General features: G+C 36.6%; 1 protein-coding gene across 1 annotated transcript in view; it reads right to left on the minus strand.

The window, feature by feature from the left end:
• arap2 (ArfGAP with RhoGAP domain, ankyrin repeat and PH domain 2) overlaps positions 1 to 16,315 on the minus strand; it is a 122,879-nt gene that overhangs the window by 93,584 nt on the left and 12,980 nt on the right. The window contains exons 3-7 of the mRNA XM_051115231.1: positions 15,611 to 15,687; positions 14,230 to 14,306; positions 11,014 to 11,078; positions 8,900 to 9,283; positions 7,640 to 7,709 (exon numbers count right to left, since the gene is read on the minus strand). Coding sequence (XP_050971188.1) covers positions 7,640 to 7,709; positions 8,900 to 9,283; positions 11,014 to 11,078; positions 14,230 to 14,306; positions 15,611 to 15,687 — 673 coding nt within the window. The remainder of the gene's footprint in view (positions 1 to 7,639; positions 7,710 to 8,899; positions 9,284 to 11,013; positions 11,079 to 14,229; positions 14,307 to 15,610; positions 15,688 to 16,315) is intronic.

Below are 16,315 nucleotides of genomic sequence, written 5' to 3' on the forward strand. Positions count from 1 at the left end.
AAGTAGTCATTTTAATTAACTGACCCCAACTTTACTGCATACACATGCAATGTTCATGTAATATATATAATCACTAAACAGAAAAGTACAAAAAAAAGTGTTAGTTAGTTGGTTAACATTAGTTAGCTACTTAGTTAACATGAACTAAGAATGAACAAAACTTCTACAGCGTTTATTTATCTTGGTTAATACTAATTTTAACATTTACTAAAGCATTATGAAAACAAAATGCTTTCTTTGTTAACATTAGTTAACGCACTGTAAACTAACGTGAACTAAAAACTGTATTTTTATTAACTAATGTTAACAAATATGAATAAATACTGTAATAAATGTATTGTTCATTGTTTGTTCATGTTAGTTAATACACATTTTTAGTTAACAAATGACACATTGTAAAGTGCTACCAAACTAACTTTATCTAAAATTACTGTGTACTACACTAAAAAATGCTGCCTTATTTTTTTAACCCAATTATTGGGTTCTGTCTGTTGGGTTATTTTATTGGGTTATTTTAAATACTTTTTTACACAGTTGCTGGGTAGTTTTTCTGTAACTCAGCTGCAGGGTCATTTTTACTGTCAATACAGCTGGGTCAGTATAACCCAATGTTGGGTAGTCTGTGCCAAATCAATTAAAACTAGATACTTCATAAACTTCCTTAACGTATTACGACCAATTCACATCGCACAGACAAATTTTGCGTCTGTTGCCATTGGACGGAGTATGTTTTCACCGGACTGAACATGTAATCAGTGTCTGTTGGGGCAGTGTGAACATGACAGTTATTTTTCATGAAATTCTATATCCATATCTATGTTTGTTGGTGTTTGTTGGCATTTGTCTGTGCAGTGTAAATTGGCCTTTACATTGTATTCGTATCAAATTATTACTGTATAAAAAGGAAAACAGTTCAGATACAAAAGCCTCTAAATCCATCTGATGTATTTCTTTAAAATCAGCATTTCTTTCTGGCTACTTTGTATAGGTTTCTATATAAGTACTGGCACTTTTGATTGGGCTGAGGCTGGAATTTAGCGAGTTCGAAGTAAAAGTATTTGATGGACGTATACTATGTGTCAGGAGCATTCACTCAGTATCATTATCTCATTTTTGACCAAGATGGCTTTTAGCTTGTTTTGCATCTGAACTCTTAGAATGCTAGCTTTCTACAAATGCAGCATTTAACATATCTACACTCAAAGCGCCACCAGGGAAGTTTCACATCCTGACAAACGAATACGTCCCCAGGGCTGAAACATGACTTGACTTGGCTGTTATACGTAACGAAGTTTACACGCGCTCCACTGATGACTATAGAAGCATTATTGATCTAGTGCACTTATGCCTTTGATAGGTTGAAACTTAAATGTCTGATAGACAAGATGGCACGAGGTAAAGCTGTTGTAAGCTTGATATAATGTTTTAAACATGAACGTAAGTTATGAATGCAAGTCATTTAATAAAATGGAACAGCCTAGTGATAACAGTTTTCTTCCAACAGATTCCCATTGGCTGCTCTTACTGCTCCTGTCATGTCCTAAAACCTCTACTGAATGTTTTTATGACAGTAAAAGAATGACTTGACACTGAATATTCAAAATTAATTAAAGATTTTAGAGTTTTTATTTAAAATGAAAAACCTTCAAAAGGTTGGCTGACCCAGCACTATGTCAAAAAACAACCCTGCATGTGTTCTCTCCGATATTTACCCAGCGTTGGATTGCCAAATAACCCAGAAATTGTAGTTTTTAACCCAGCATTTTTATCATGTCATTTGCTTTAATTGAAAATATCTGAAATGGGTTGAGTCTTGTTAATATTTAACAACACTTCTTGTGATGTTTGTATAACAAAAGAGTTGTGCCTGTGTAGGTCATTCCAAAACATTTGCTTATGAGGTTTCATACATTTCAGCTAGAATGCCTTAGAAAAGAGCTGCCTATGAAGACATGTAAGTAGTTCACTGGGTTTAGAAACTGAGCTAGAGTGAGCAACAAAGACAGAGAAAAAGGGAAAAGAGTGAGAGAGAGAAAAAAAAGAAAGATTCATTTGTCCATTTCATTTGGCTGTTAATTATTATGATGACCTTGCACTATTTCTAGAACTCGTCCATACAGAATTAGAAGAGAAGATTTAGTGAGGGACCCCCTCCTCAGCTGGCGCAAATGGAAGAGGTAATGCCAAAGATAGACAGTAAGAGAGCAGATGAGGGAGAGAAAGCGAGAAAACAGAGAGAATGAGAAAGAGAGAGGGATAGGATAGCTTGGGGAGCTTGACAGAGAGAGAACGAGTGAAGAACGAAGGGATCAAGGAAGAGAAGCTCACAAAGCGAAGGACTGCGAGCAAGAAAGAGAGAGAAAGTGGGGTCAGAAAGAGCGCCATCTTCTCAAATTAAGGCAGCATGTTAACAACGATGGCTGCAGCTAACCCTAATTATGGTAGGGGGCAGCCATCACCTCTCTCCGGGATTTCACTCCTCGCTCACTCTCTCCAATTTTGCATCCTTCCCACAGCCGAACTAGTCGGCATATTAATGAGACTTCTTCCTCTGTCTAAAATCTGGACAGCGGAGGAAGAGAGGAAAGGGGGATAAAAGTGAAGAGGTGTGCATGTTTATAGGAAGCTAAGTGGCAATAATGAGGTGCTCTCTAAGCTGGCGTTAATTATTCATTATAATTACAATTTTCAGGGTCGGAACGATGAAGGGGGCTTAAAGAGTAGATGTGCAAACGCAAGCGCATCCATTAAGAGTTTAGAGATGGTTTAAGTACTTCGGTGTGTGCTTATACAAACACACATACAACAAAGACGTTCCCAGCACAAAAAAGTTTCTAGCAAGATTTATTTGTATGGCTTGCGCAAATCTGTGACGACGTGTCACGCTCGCAGCGGTTGTTCTATATATGCACTTTGATGTTTATGAACACATACATCCGAATGTGCGATAGAGTTGAAAGGACTGACTGATGAAGTCTGCATTCACTCAGAAAGACCCAGAGAGTGCTTGTAATGCCATTAGCTTTTGTTTTCACCAGCACTGGGTTGGTTCTGCAGTGGAGCCATGGGGACACCACCTGGCCGAGGGCCGCTAATGCACTTGGGTTTGGAAAACGACTTGTAAATGTATTGCGTGCAGTAAACATCAATATGACGCATTTGCATTTTTTTGCAACATTCTACACTAGCCAAAAGCACAGCTTAATGTAGTATTCTAGAAGACCTGCTGCCATTCACTACCATCAAGTCTGAAATGATTAAGGTTTTCTTAATGTTTTGAAAAGAATAAAAGCTGCTATCTATTTTAATACATTTTAAAATTAATTTAGTAACGCTCCAATACTCTAGTCTTCAGCTTCACATGTGTCTAATATGTGACCCTGGACCACAAAACCAGTCATAAGGGTCAATTTTTTTAAATTGAGCTTTATACATCATCTTAAGCTGATAAATAAATAAGCTTTCCATTGATGTATGGTATATATTTTGAAAATTTAAAAATCTGGAGGGTGCAAAAAAATCTAAATATTGAGAAAAATTGCCTTTAAAGTTGTCCAAATGAAGTTCTTTGCAATGCATATTACTAATCAGACATTTAGTTTTGATATATTTATGGTAGGAAATTTACAAAATATCTTTATGGAACATGATCTTAATATACTAACGATTTTTAGCATAAAAGAAAAATCAATAATGTTGACCCAATCAACGTGTTGTTGGCTATTGCTAAAAACACTGGTTTTGTGGTCCAGGGTCACATATGCTGATTTAATAGTCAGCTGTTATTAATTATTATTGGTGGTCACTTATTAATATTGATTCTTATGGTCATTAATGTTGAAAACAATTTTACGCTGCTTAATGTTTTTGTGGAAACTGTGATGCAATATTCAAGCTGAAAAGAAATTTGAAAAAAAAAAATTCAGATCATTGTTATTTCATTGATCATAAGTTATTTTTGATCAATTTATTTTGTCCTTGCTAAATAAGAAATATTATTCATTTTTTTTTATATTTCTTAATCATGTGACACTGAAGACTGAAGCAAAAACTTTTTTTTTGTAATTTTTGACTGGTTGCGTATAAGTTACAGATCATGGGAAGCTCACTTTTGCCCTAACCTGGATGGACTACAACCACCAAAACCCCAGGGTGGGTTGTGAGAAAGCTTTCCACTGGCGCTCCCAGGGGACTTTTGAGCTTTTCTGGATTTTCTACACAGTTGCAGTTCAGATACGAGGTAACTGATCCCAACCCAAACATCTCCACACACACTGCCTGCCTCTGAACCTCTCTCACTTGCACATACAAGCTATAACTCATGAAAGTGTTACTTGGATCCCCAGACGTCGCAAACCTGGTCGCAAGGTTGATGAAACATCAGGTAAGTTTGGGGGAGACCATGCCTTTCCGTCCCCGAGGGTCCTACAGAGAGCCAGTGGGAGTGTGGTGCTTGCCTCTCTCCCACGCTTAAGAAGGTCTCTGACTGATGACATCATTATGTGATGTCAAGAAGCGAGCGGTGATTGAGATTAACCATTTCAATCAGAGAAAAGAGACTAAGGAGACAAGGCGTCCACTGAGAACAACTGGAGCAGACTTTCTTTGGAACTTTCTTGATTAGTAATGCTTGTTAAGGCTTTATTTTTAATATATAGAAGTAACCAGTAAGCAACCACAGAGCAAATAAAAATAAATGCACTAAAAACTGCTCAGAGGACCAACTTTTTAATGTCATGGCAACCGCTCAAAAAAACCACAGTAGATCTTTATGGTGGCCACCACTCACACAAAACATGTAGTTATAAATGCAAAATCACCATTAACTTCTCATGTATGATGCCATCGCACAAGAGCCTGTCTTCGTTTAAAAAACCCGGAGAACCCTGGAAGCTGGTACTTTGACAAATAGTTTAAATAATAAGGTCCCAATTTGCAATCAGCCTCTTAAATGTGATGGAGAGGATACTGACAATGAAAAATATGATTAATTGCTAAATTAAGGGGCATCACGCACTAGGAGGTTCTGACTCACTTGTTTCTCCAGGCAAGATACATTTATATGCATTACTAGGGGTGGGTTTTGACACAAATTTCATGATTTGATTTGATTCTGATTCACAAGCTTGCGATTTGATTCAGTTCAATATCAGTTATTTTCAACAGTGCCTTGCAAAAGTATTCTTAGTTCATTTTTTCATGTTTTGTTATGCGGCTGCCTTACGTTGCACTGCTTTAAATTACTTTTAATCCACATCATTCTACACTTCATACACCATAATGACAAGGCAAAAAAACAGCTTTTTAACATCTATGCAAATTTATTGAAAATAAAAAACTTAAAATGATTCCATTGCATAAGTATTCAAACCCTTATGTGGGACAGTTGAAATTTAGCTAAGGAACATTCATATTGCTTGTAGATGTTACTACACTTTGAGTGAAGTTAATCTGTGGCAATCTGCGTTTGCCCCCATCCAACCTATAAATGCTTGAGAGGTGAAGAGATGAGGAGAATGGCAAATAACTGCCAAATGCTGTTGTGCAAAGCTTGTCGCATCACACTCAAAAAAGACTTGAGGCTGTAAAGGTGCATCAGCTTAAGTTCTGAGTTAATGGTATGAATACTTATGCAATCTTTTTTTCTTTTTAATAAATTGTGACAATTCTGCTTTTGCTTTGCATTATGGTGTATTGAGTGTAGACTGACGTGGGGAAAAAAAGTAATTTAAAAGCAGTTTAACGTAAGGCAGCAACATGAAACTTGAAAAAAATGAAGGTGTATGAATACTTTCGCAACACATCGTACAATACATGCCAAATTTTCTCAATAAAATCTCTCAACTAATGCTACATTCTTTTTGAAATATAAACATTTAAAATGGTGGCTGTCAACTTGACAGATTTATTCAAACATAAACTAAACACTGAAAAACAGTAAAAATTATGATTGTGTGACCCAGGACCACAAAACCAGTCATAAGGGTCAATTTTTCCAAACTGAGATGTATAAATCACCTGAAAGCTGAATAAATAAGCTTTCCATTGATGTATGGTTTGCTATAATAGACCAATATTTGGCCGAGATACAACTATTTGAAAATCTGGAATTTGAGGGTGCAAAAAAAAAATATCAAAATATTGAGAAAATCACCTTTAAAGCTGTCAAATGAAGTTCTTAGCAATGCATATTACTAATCAAAAATTAAGTTTTGATATATTTTCAGTAGGAATTTTACCAAATATCTTCATGGAACATAATCTTTACTTAATATCCTAATGATTTTTAGCATAAAACAAAAATCAATCATTTTGACCCATACAATGTATTTTTGGATATTGCTACAAATATACCCCAGGGACTTAAGACTGGTTTTGTAGTCCAGGGTCACATATATTTAGCAAAATGCTTCTCTCTAGTGTTCACTTTTTCTAGCTGACTAACAAGTTTATGGTCACCGAATATGTTTTTTTCAGAGGAAAATGTGCTGTTGTGACATTTTGATAAGCTGTTATATTGACGCCTTTGACGCTTCCGCGGTTATTACACATTAAACAGTGCCAAAACAGCATTTATTGTTTGAATACTGTAATAAAATGGACAGAATTTAAAATCTGAGACTTTGTTTCATATCAAAAGTAACAAAGCACAAAGCTTATTTTCTGGATGGGAGGTGCACTACAATGTTCCGTTTATTAACTGAGCACAGGCTAGACCAATCGATTCTTGGGATTTAAGAATTAATATGATTTTGTAAAAAAGAGAATCGATTAAAATTGAGAAATCAATATTTTTTACCCAGCCCTGTGCATTAAAGTGTAGGGGCATTACAATTGAAAGAATTAAAATTATTTATTTAATCAGCAAGAAAACATTAAGTTGATCAAAAGTGGCAATACAGACATATATAGAGTTATAAAATCTTCTATTTCAAATAAATGCTACACATTTAACAAAGATTCAACAAAGATTCTTGAAAAAATGTATCCTGGTTTCCACAAAAATGAACACTGATAATAATAAGAAATGTTACTCAAGCAGCAAATCAGCATATTAGAATGATTTCTGAAGGATCAATTACATTTTAAAAGTTATTTTAGTTATTTTAAATTGTAATAATATCTCATTATATATGTGTGTAAACAGGACATGAGAAGGGAAAAAGCGACTGATGTATCCAAAAGCTAGAACAGGCTGCACAACTGCTGCTTCCTTTTTGATGAGACTTAAAGGACTAAAAGAAAGACAACAGCATGGTGCACGCAGGTTCACCCAATGCCTCTATTAGAGCGTCCTCTACCCCCACTGTTTTACACTGATGATATCACCCCGTTCTTGCATCCAGTGCTGTTTCTGTCCTACTGTGATAATATTGTATCTGCAAAAAGAGTGAGTGACTGTTGACAGCTATGGAAGAACATTTTAGGTTTATCCCACTGGAAGTGGAAATTAAGAGAGGGATTTGCAGCAGTTTGGACGCTCTGAGATACTTTAAACTGATTGTACATGCTGAGCTTAAAACTGACACCAGGGTTTCAGGCTTGTCTCTGCTCTCCCTGTTCAAACTGAAACAAGAACAAGACATGGCAGAGATCTGTTGTGTGTGAGAATTTGCGAAAATGCGTGTGTGTGTGTCACCTTATCGCTGTTGTAGTAAGTGAGATTTCCTCCTTCGAGCTTCACCCATCTTCTCTGAAAGACACAGTTCCTACAAGCACAAAAAGTGTCACGTTGACAGAAGTCAAAACACATCATTCATGTTAATAACATTACTATTTACGTGACTATCAACGAGGGTTTATTATGAGGGCCATGTGAAACAAAATGAAGAATTTCAGACAGTGCTACCACTCAACTGCCATTGTGTGGGGTGGCTAGCAAAATAAAGCATCAAACACAAAGAGGAAGAGAAAAAAACTAAAACAGGAAGGCCATTTTTTTTATGAGTGGGTTACGCATGTATGGAAACTAATACCAAAATAAAGTGTGAAATACGCTGTAAGTTTTTGACCGCCTCTGCTGAAACACTGCTTTCAAAAATGATTTAAACACTACCATTTAAGGTCAGCAAGATTTTTTCATGTTCTCATCAAGACTGCATTTATTTGCTCAAAAATACATTAAAAAATTTTAATATTGTAAAATATCATTACAATTTGAAATCATTGTTCGCTATTTGAATATATTTTAAAATGAAATTTACTCTTGAGACGTGAAGCTATCAGTACTCCATTCTTTAGTGTCACTTGATTCTTTAGAAATCATTCAGCAGTTGTTCTGCCTAATATTTTAGTAAAAACCTTCATACTTTTTTCAAGACTCTTTAATAAAAATAAAGTTCAAAAGAACAACGTTTACGATCTTTATGACAATTTCTAACTATGCATCCTTGCTGAATAAAAGTACAGACTTCTTTAATTCTTTCAAAAAAATTAATCTTACTGACCCCAAACTTTTGAACAAGGAGGAAATAACTAAATAATTAAATATTAGTAGCCATTGTTTGGATAACTGTAAGGTCACTTGGCCAGAAAAAACACATTACTGCCCTTAGAACTAAGGCTGCTAAATGTAAAATTTGTATTTTGTCATTCCCATTACACTGAATTTAAGCTCCAAAGTATTGGCACTCTGCAGTCAGCTCGCTGCAGCGCGAAGTATAGCTTCCTGCTGCTGTGTGGTTTCAGTTGACTTGAAATGTGGTGCAAGAGTCATGCAGACTACTTTGCTGGTCATCTGAACTGAACTGAATGACAAAGAGGTGCATGAAGTGTATGGAGAACAAGGTTTTTGGTTCAACTATTCCTTAACACTGATACTTTGACATGTGCTTTAGTACTTGACTTGCATTCTCAAGAATAATCCTTAAAAAAACACAGAGGCCTGCATGGTCCTTACCCTTGAGGGGAGAGTTTGTCTAGCCAGCCTGCTTTGGTGGCAGCATTACGGGTCCCATAGAAGCAGGCGTAGGGAGAAATGGAAACTTCTTGAGAAGGAAGGTTTGATTTTAGTAGGCCTGGTAGGTTATCTTGTGCCACACTGTATATGTCAGTCACATCTGTTTGTGGCTGGGCCAAAGCTGATGGTCCAGTGCTCAAGAGAAGAGCAGGTGGTGCAGAATGTTTCAAAGAGCATTCATTAGCCAATCGCTGACTAAGCGTGCATTCTTGGACAGTGGAGTAATCATCCTCATCATCATTACCATCATCGACATAATGTTGCTTGGAAAGGTCTTGCTTCTTGTTATTGTGTGTTCTTTCTTGGGTTTGTGCCCGTTTGTTTCTAAAAAAAAAAAAAAAAAAAAAGTAAGACCCAAATTTGTTAAGGAAAAGGCAAAATAATAACATATATTATTAGGATTAGGTAACTATTTCAGTTCAACTGCTTATGTTCTTTGAAATGATGACCATATTTAGAGTGAGGAGCACTGTTCTTGAAGAACTTTAAAGGTATAGTTTACCAAAAAATGAAAATTCTCATTATCATTGTTTACGCACCCTCATGTCATTCCAAACCTGTATGGGCTGCCGCCTAATAGTCGAGTAACCGTTACTTGACTAGAAGAGACTTGATCGACCAAAATGTTATTAGTCGCAGGAAAAAAAATTAAAAATCCATAGGAAGTGCCTGTGACAGACAGATCATATGGTAATATATCGGGCAGGACATTCAAATATGGCTTATCATCTGAAATATTTAGTAGCAACTTTACATGGCTGCTCAATCTAATGTTAACTTAAAAAAATGTGCTCTATTCAAGTATCTGTGCAGAGTGTAGAACAGCTGGAGGCGCCGGTGCGGTCACGAAATTCTGTCATTTTTGGTCATACAGAAAAAAGTAATACATCTTTCGAATCTGTAAAGACTCTACGTTTATTTGAGTGCACTTACAATAACAACAAAACATTGCACTTTTGTAAAATAATGAAAGCAAACAGGATGCGCTTTCTGCTGTTTCTCTGTGAACTTGAGCACATAAAAAAAATAATCGAAACTCTGTGCATACTTGCCTTACAGACGTGAAAAATATATCTATTGAAAGTGAAATGTGTGATTTCAAAGAAACCAATTCAAATGGAAAACAAATATTCTCAGAATCTGCAATCCATATGAAATATGCATTCATGCGCATTCACTACTGCTGAAATGACGAGTCAGTGATGCCAACTTCATCTCTTAAGTCGAAAACAAAGAAAGCACTTGTTTATCAATAAATTATTAAGTTAATGTAGCCTCTTTACTGTTTTTTCCTGACACATTCATAATCATTACCTCTGCCGGTGTCCTGTACAAGCTTAATGCGTGCCTATGAGCACTTATTACACTGTGTAGGCAATTAAAGGCTCATTATTATGATTTAAATGGTTTATTAATAAACGTGTGATTAGTCGACTAATCACTTAAAATGAACGACTACTAGTCAACAAGAAAAATCTTTAGTCGAGGGCAGGCCTATATGAAACATAAAAGAAGATATATTTAAAAATTCCTCAACTTCTCGACAGAATTTTCATTTTTGGGTGAACTATCACTTTAAGAATAGATATGTTAAGAATTTTTGGTAACACTTTACAATAAGGTTCATTAGTTAACACCAGTTAACTACATTAGTTAATATGAACTAAGAATGAACAACACTTCTACAGCATTTATTAATCTTAGTTCATGTTAATTTCAGCATTCACCAATGCACTATTAAAATCAACAAACATGAATAAATAGTGTAATAATAATAGTATATTGTTCATTGTTCATTCATGTTAGTTAATACATTAATGTTAACAAATGGCACCTTATTGTAAAGTGTTACAGAATATTTGAAAACAAACACCTTCATTATTGAAAAGTAGGTATCATATCCTACAAATCACAATGATATGAAAATCAACAAAGTGTGTTAAAAATCACAGAAATCAACAAGATCTACATGACTTCATGTATAAGTTTGTTATTTTAGAATTAGGTTGGTAAATAACAGGTTGAAGGACACTGAAGTTTACCAAACTGTTCACCTTAACTTCTGTTGTTCCAGGTTCTCTTTTACTCCTTGACTGGACTTTACGTCATTGCCCAAATCCTGAAAAACAAATCCAATCAAGATGAAACTAAATGCAAGCTTATTTTCTAAATTATGTTTTCAATTACCGTTCACCGTTGTTATGAATGTCTCAGGGCATTTTCAGACCTGAAGACCAGTACAGAGAGTTAAACTATTGCCGCATGTTTAGCTTTCACAAGGCAACATATCAAAGTGTACCATAATGTGTTACATATATTTAAATTTATCAGAGTGGTAATCACAGGTTTGCTGGGACAGCATTTTCACAATGCACCCATTTCAGAGAAGAGCAATGCCATTTTAAGATGTTTTTCCTTTGGTTTTCAAGTGCAGTAAGTACCTACATAATTAGACAAAGCTGTCTTTATGTAACACATTTTCAATTATGAAATATGACACAGATGACACAGCTTAGCTCTTTGGTTCGTTGGGTCAGATTGCTCTTTCATTAAAAACAAACCACTCAAGCGTTTGTTTTCAGTCGGGTCGAGACCACCTTGTTCAAGCAACCTCAGACCAACTATTTTGGTGCAGATCCAAACACAACTGCCATGTTCATATTAGGGGTGTGCGATAATGCCAATCTACTTTGACAGATTTAGGACTGCCGTGGACAGCCGACTCCCAATGTTTTTGATATTCTACATATTCTGTGCAGTGATTCGAGTAAGGCCATTTTTTTCTAACCTGTTTAAATGTATGCATCATCTCAAGTCCTTAAATTTAATGCGTGTAGATTATGTAAGTGCATCTCAGAGCGGCTCTATTCACAGTAAATGCTGCTACACAAACTGTTATCATTTTCATGTGTGGAGTGTCTCAAACTCCATCTCTGCATGTTGTTGTGAGTTTTGGTTTATTATAACATCTATCTGGGAACGCAACGTGTGCTATTTCATAAGATTTGTAAGGTAAATCATTAATAAACCTAGCAATCACAGGAGCATACATCAATATCCTTCTCAATATGCTAAGTGTTCATCATGATTTCAAAATATAAGTTTAAACCCTCACTCCACAGTGAGTTTACACGTTTGATGTCCACATATTCAAGAAATTACAGTGGCTGTAGCTTTTCTATCATAATGAAATGGTCAAATATTAAAGATTAAGTGGACATTTGAATTAAATGTTGTTTAGTCAATGTTAAACAAAGATCAGATCGCGTAATAAAGTGTAATAACAATCGTCAGGCCATTGGGACCCTCTGCAGGCATTTGTTATAATGCATAATGTACATTAGCTCTATAGTTTATAACGCATTATGTATTTTAACCCTTTGAGCGGTACAGTCCCACATATGGGATTCTTATTTATGTGCCCCTGGGAGTACGGTCTCACATATGGGATTTAGAACGTTCGGTGACGTCACGCAACTGCCAAATTCAAACTGCGTTTCCGCGTGTTGGCTGGCGCTGCGCCAGAGAGAGACACGAGCTGTGCTTGCCATATTTATGCAGTGTTTGCAACCACATAACGTTTAATTTAGGTTTCAGACATTTAAATACACATAAGTACTAGTAAAACAATACATTTAGAGTTTGTAAAATACACACGGATGTCTGTGAAAGCTGCAATAACATTCCATTCAAGTATAATTTGCAGACGTGTTTGATTCATATCAGATACACGTGTAAGTAACGATATAATTCACTCCATTCCTTTCCCAGTTCACCAGCCATTTACTTGCATGTATTTCAGGAGAAACTGATGAATTTACGTGCTGTAAATCCGGAAATGATTTTTGAAGTTGAGGGAGAAGTTGAGGGAGAAAATACGTTTTTCGACGTACCCTAACTGTCTTGAGCCAGAATACACAGAGTTCAGGGAGAGCAAGACAAGACGAGCATTTTAAATTTAAAAAGTATTTAAATTGTTTTCGGCACGATAGCCTTGTGGGCAGTGTGCTGACATACAGCGCCATTGCACTACAGGCATCCTGTGTTTGAATCCGACTGAAGGACCTTTCCCGATCCCGCCCCCTATATCTCTACCACTTGGTTTCCTGTCCATCCTGATCCTATCATAAATAAATCTTAAAAAAAAAAAAAAATTAAATTGTATTTTTTTAATGAAAATAACCGATCGTTTCGCTAGATAAGACCCTTCTTTCTCAGCTGGAATCATTTACAACTGCATTTGGGATCATTTGAGGCTGCATTTAAATTGCATTTTGGAAATTCAAACTCGGGGCACCATATTGTCACGCTGTTGTGTATGGGGAATGACAAGGAGGAGCGAGGACGTCCAATGCATAGAGTTTATTAATATAATCCACAGGGAAATAGGAACGAACAGGAAACAGCAGGGAACCAGCAAACCCAACGTAAACAAACAGAATAACAACACGCAAAAAGACATCAAGAACCGACGATCTGAACAGGAACACAACCAAACTTACATACATGGAAACAACCAACCAGGGGAAGACAGGTGAACAATCAAACAGTGACATAATAAATGAGAAACGGAACAGGAAGACCAAATAAGGACAACACAGGGGAAAAACACACAAAAACAGTCCAAAAGGTCTGACACATATCAGTACATTATATGGAGAAAAATCCTGAAATGTTTTCCTCCAAGAAAGACATGAACATCTTGTATGACAAGGGGAGTACATTATCTGTAAATTGTTGTTCTGGAAGTGAACTTCTCCTTTAATATTAACTTCTTGTTAATTAAGCTGTTCATCAAATCAAATCTAAAACTTCACTCTTTGTGTGATATTAACTATATCAGATAATATAAAAGACACAAAAAAGTCAAACAGGCATGAATTTAGGGGGAATTCTAAATGCATTTTAATAGACTAAATCACGCAGTAAAAGCATGAACTCTAAATGTGTTTGCCCAGTAGTCTTACCTAAATCTCAGTGTACACTTGCACTCTCTGGGTGTGTTGTTGTCTGTTTTTTTGTGATATGCTTACGCTTTGCGATAAAATGTCAAATCGCATATTGTTTAAACAACAATTACAATATTACCGTAGGCGATATATCACACACCCCTAGTTCGTATATGGCTAATAAACCATAAAGCAAACTAGTGGAAGGTGTGAAAACGCCTTTAACTAAAATGTGAGGTCATTGTAAATCATGTTACTTTATATGTAATGTTCATTTTAACACAACAAATTCCAGTATAGACAGGTTTCATATACACTCACCAGTTCCGTTTCTGCTGAATTGTACAGAAAAAGCTCTCCATATGGGGCAATGGGGGACAAGGTCGTTTGAAGTGGTGCTGTAATTAACACAACAGGAATGGATCATTATGACAAAGCTGGTTGTGGTTTTGTGGTTCGATTCTTGGAGGGGCAAAGCAGAAAGAGTAAGACAAAGAAAGAACGAGGCAAGGGAGAGAAAAGAACAAGCATAAAATGAGATCCCACACATTGTCCTTTAGCACAGCCAGCTTGAAAAATGTACCAAAGAGGGAGCAGCTTGGGTGACTGGTTGTCAAGGTGACAAATGACCACCATATCTCTGCAGAGACAGTAAGGGGCAGCATGAATTCCAGACTGTTCCCTCCGGACGGACACACACATAGATATATAGCTAATAGACACGGCCCCCCGCTAGATAAGACCCTACTGTAGGGTGTTTGATCTAGACGCCGCTATGTTATCTATGATAGAACTGTACTGTATTGTATCACATCTTAACCCAGTAGCAGAGGTGTCATTTCAGATCAGTGTCATCGTTTATCATTATCAAGAGTTGACCTTCTAACTACAGATGATACGCTCGCTCTCTATTTCTCTCTCTCTCTGCCCTGTTTTATCCGTCTTCTACAAGAACCTGTTTCAGGATAATTGTGTAAATCGCTCACTGAGCATTTTGTAAATGTATGTGGGATACCACAGTTCTTTCTTGCCCTACTCTTTGCTGTCATCCCTAACTTGAAGGCCAAAATATTATAAAACTGTTGATTAAACATTGATTTTTCTCAGCGTATTCTCTGATCATCAAGTTCTCTGCTGCAAACTAATTCCCTGTCCCCGCTCTTCACTTTTTATATGGAGTACTTAAAACTTTTCCTCTAAAACTTCATCTACCTTTCTATTACATTTTAGTCCCCAGAGAGTATGAACAGAATTAGGTTGTAGATCTAGTAGATACAGGAATTATTAAACCACTTTTACACCTAAGCCTGGTTTCTGACTTCAGTGTAACTCCCAATTCCCGACTACACACACACGCACACACACACACACAATTTCGAAACTATTCCTCTAGGACGCTAAAAGCACCTTTCCTGCCACAATTACAAACACTGCGACGTGTTCGGAACGGGGACACAATGGTGCATTTCAAAGCCAAAGGCAGTTTCAAAGACACACACAAGCAAGCTGCTGTAAGTTTGGCAAACTAGGCTTCTCCACATGCATGCATGAGGAGATAAGAGCGAATTCCACTGAGAGACTGCATCCCATTTATTTTAACAGGGTAAAAAAAAGAAAGAAAAAAAAAGACTCAATGACTCAATCACAAATCAGAAAAAAGACAGAAAGCAGTAAATCTAAAATAAAGTGAAGTGTAGTGTACCTTTCTGAATGCCTGTGGGGCAGACGGGTCCCTCAGACTTTGTGAGATGGTCATTGTTATTGTTTGCTGCCACATTCCTGCACACATTTGTAAGGAGAAAAGTTTGAACGTTTTGTGCATTTCTGACTGAATGGATTGAAAACACACAACATATTACAGTCCAGTTTAGTGACATCCATATTAGGACTCCACTATACGCTCATGCGCTAATCACTGAATGACAAGCAGTGTTTTTTTCTTTTTTTTAAGGGGTCATCAGATGCACAATTCACTTATCCACAAGTTTCCGGGGGGCGCTACTGTAAAAAAGAACGTGGGTACAACTTCCGGTGAGGCGGCGGACGTAGTATACCAATGGTATTTTGTGTGCTAATTAACAAAGAGGCTAAGTGATTTTTTTAGACCATTGTTTACTTTGTAAAGATGCACACCTTTATGAGAGATGTCATTACGTTCTTATGGCCAACATATGCTTTCTGAATTTGTGTTCCCACATCATTAGCAAGTTTGGATCGCTAAATCTTGAATGACTGTCAACTAGTGAAATGACATTTGAACCGAGACATCAGAGCTTGTGTTAAAGGGCATGCCAGATGAAGCCTCGAGTCAAGGCTTGTTAACGTAGAAATCCCTTTCGTAGAAGCCTCATTTTCTGTTCAGTCATGTGCGCGATTCACTTTGCATGTCCTAATGTTCGACCCCCAG

This window comes from Labeo rohita, chromosome 7, assembly GCF_022985175.1.
Source record: "Labeo rohita strain BAU-BD-2019 chromosome 7, IGBB_LRoh.1.0, whole genome shotgun sequence".
In the NCBI taxonomy this organism is placed as follows: Eukaryota; Metazoa; Chordata; class Actinopteri; order Cypriniformes; family Cyprinidae; genus Labeo; species Labeo rohita.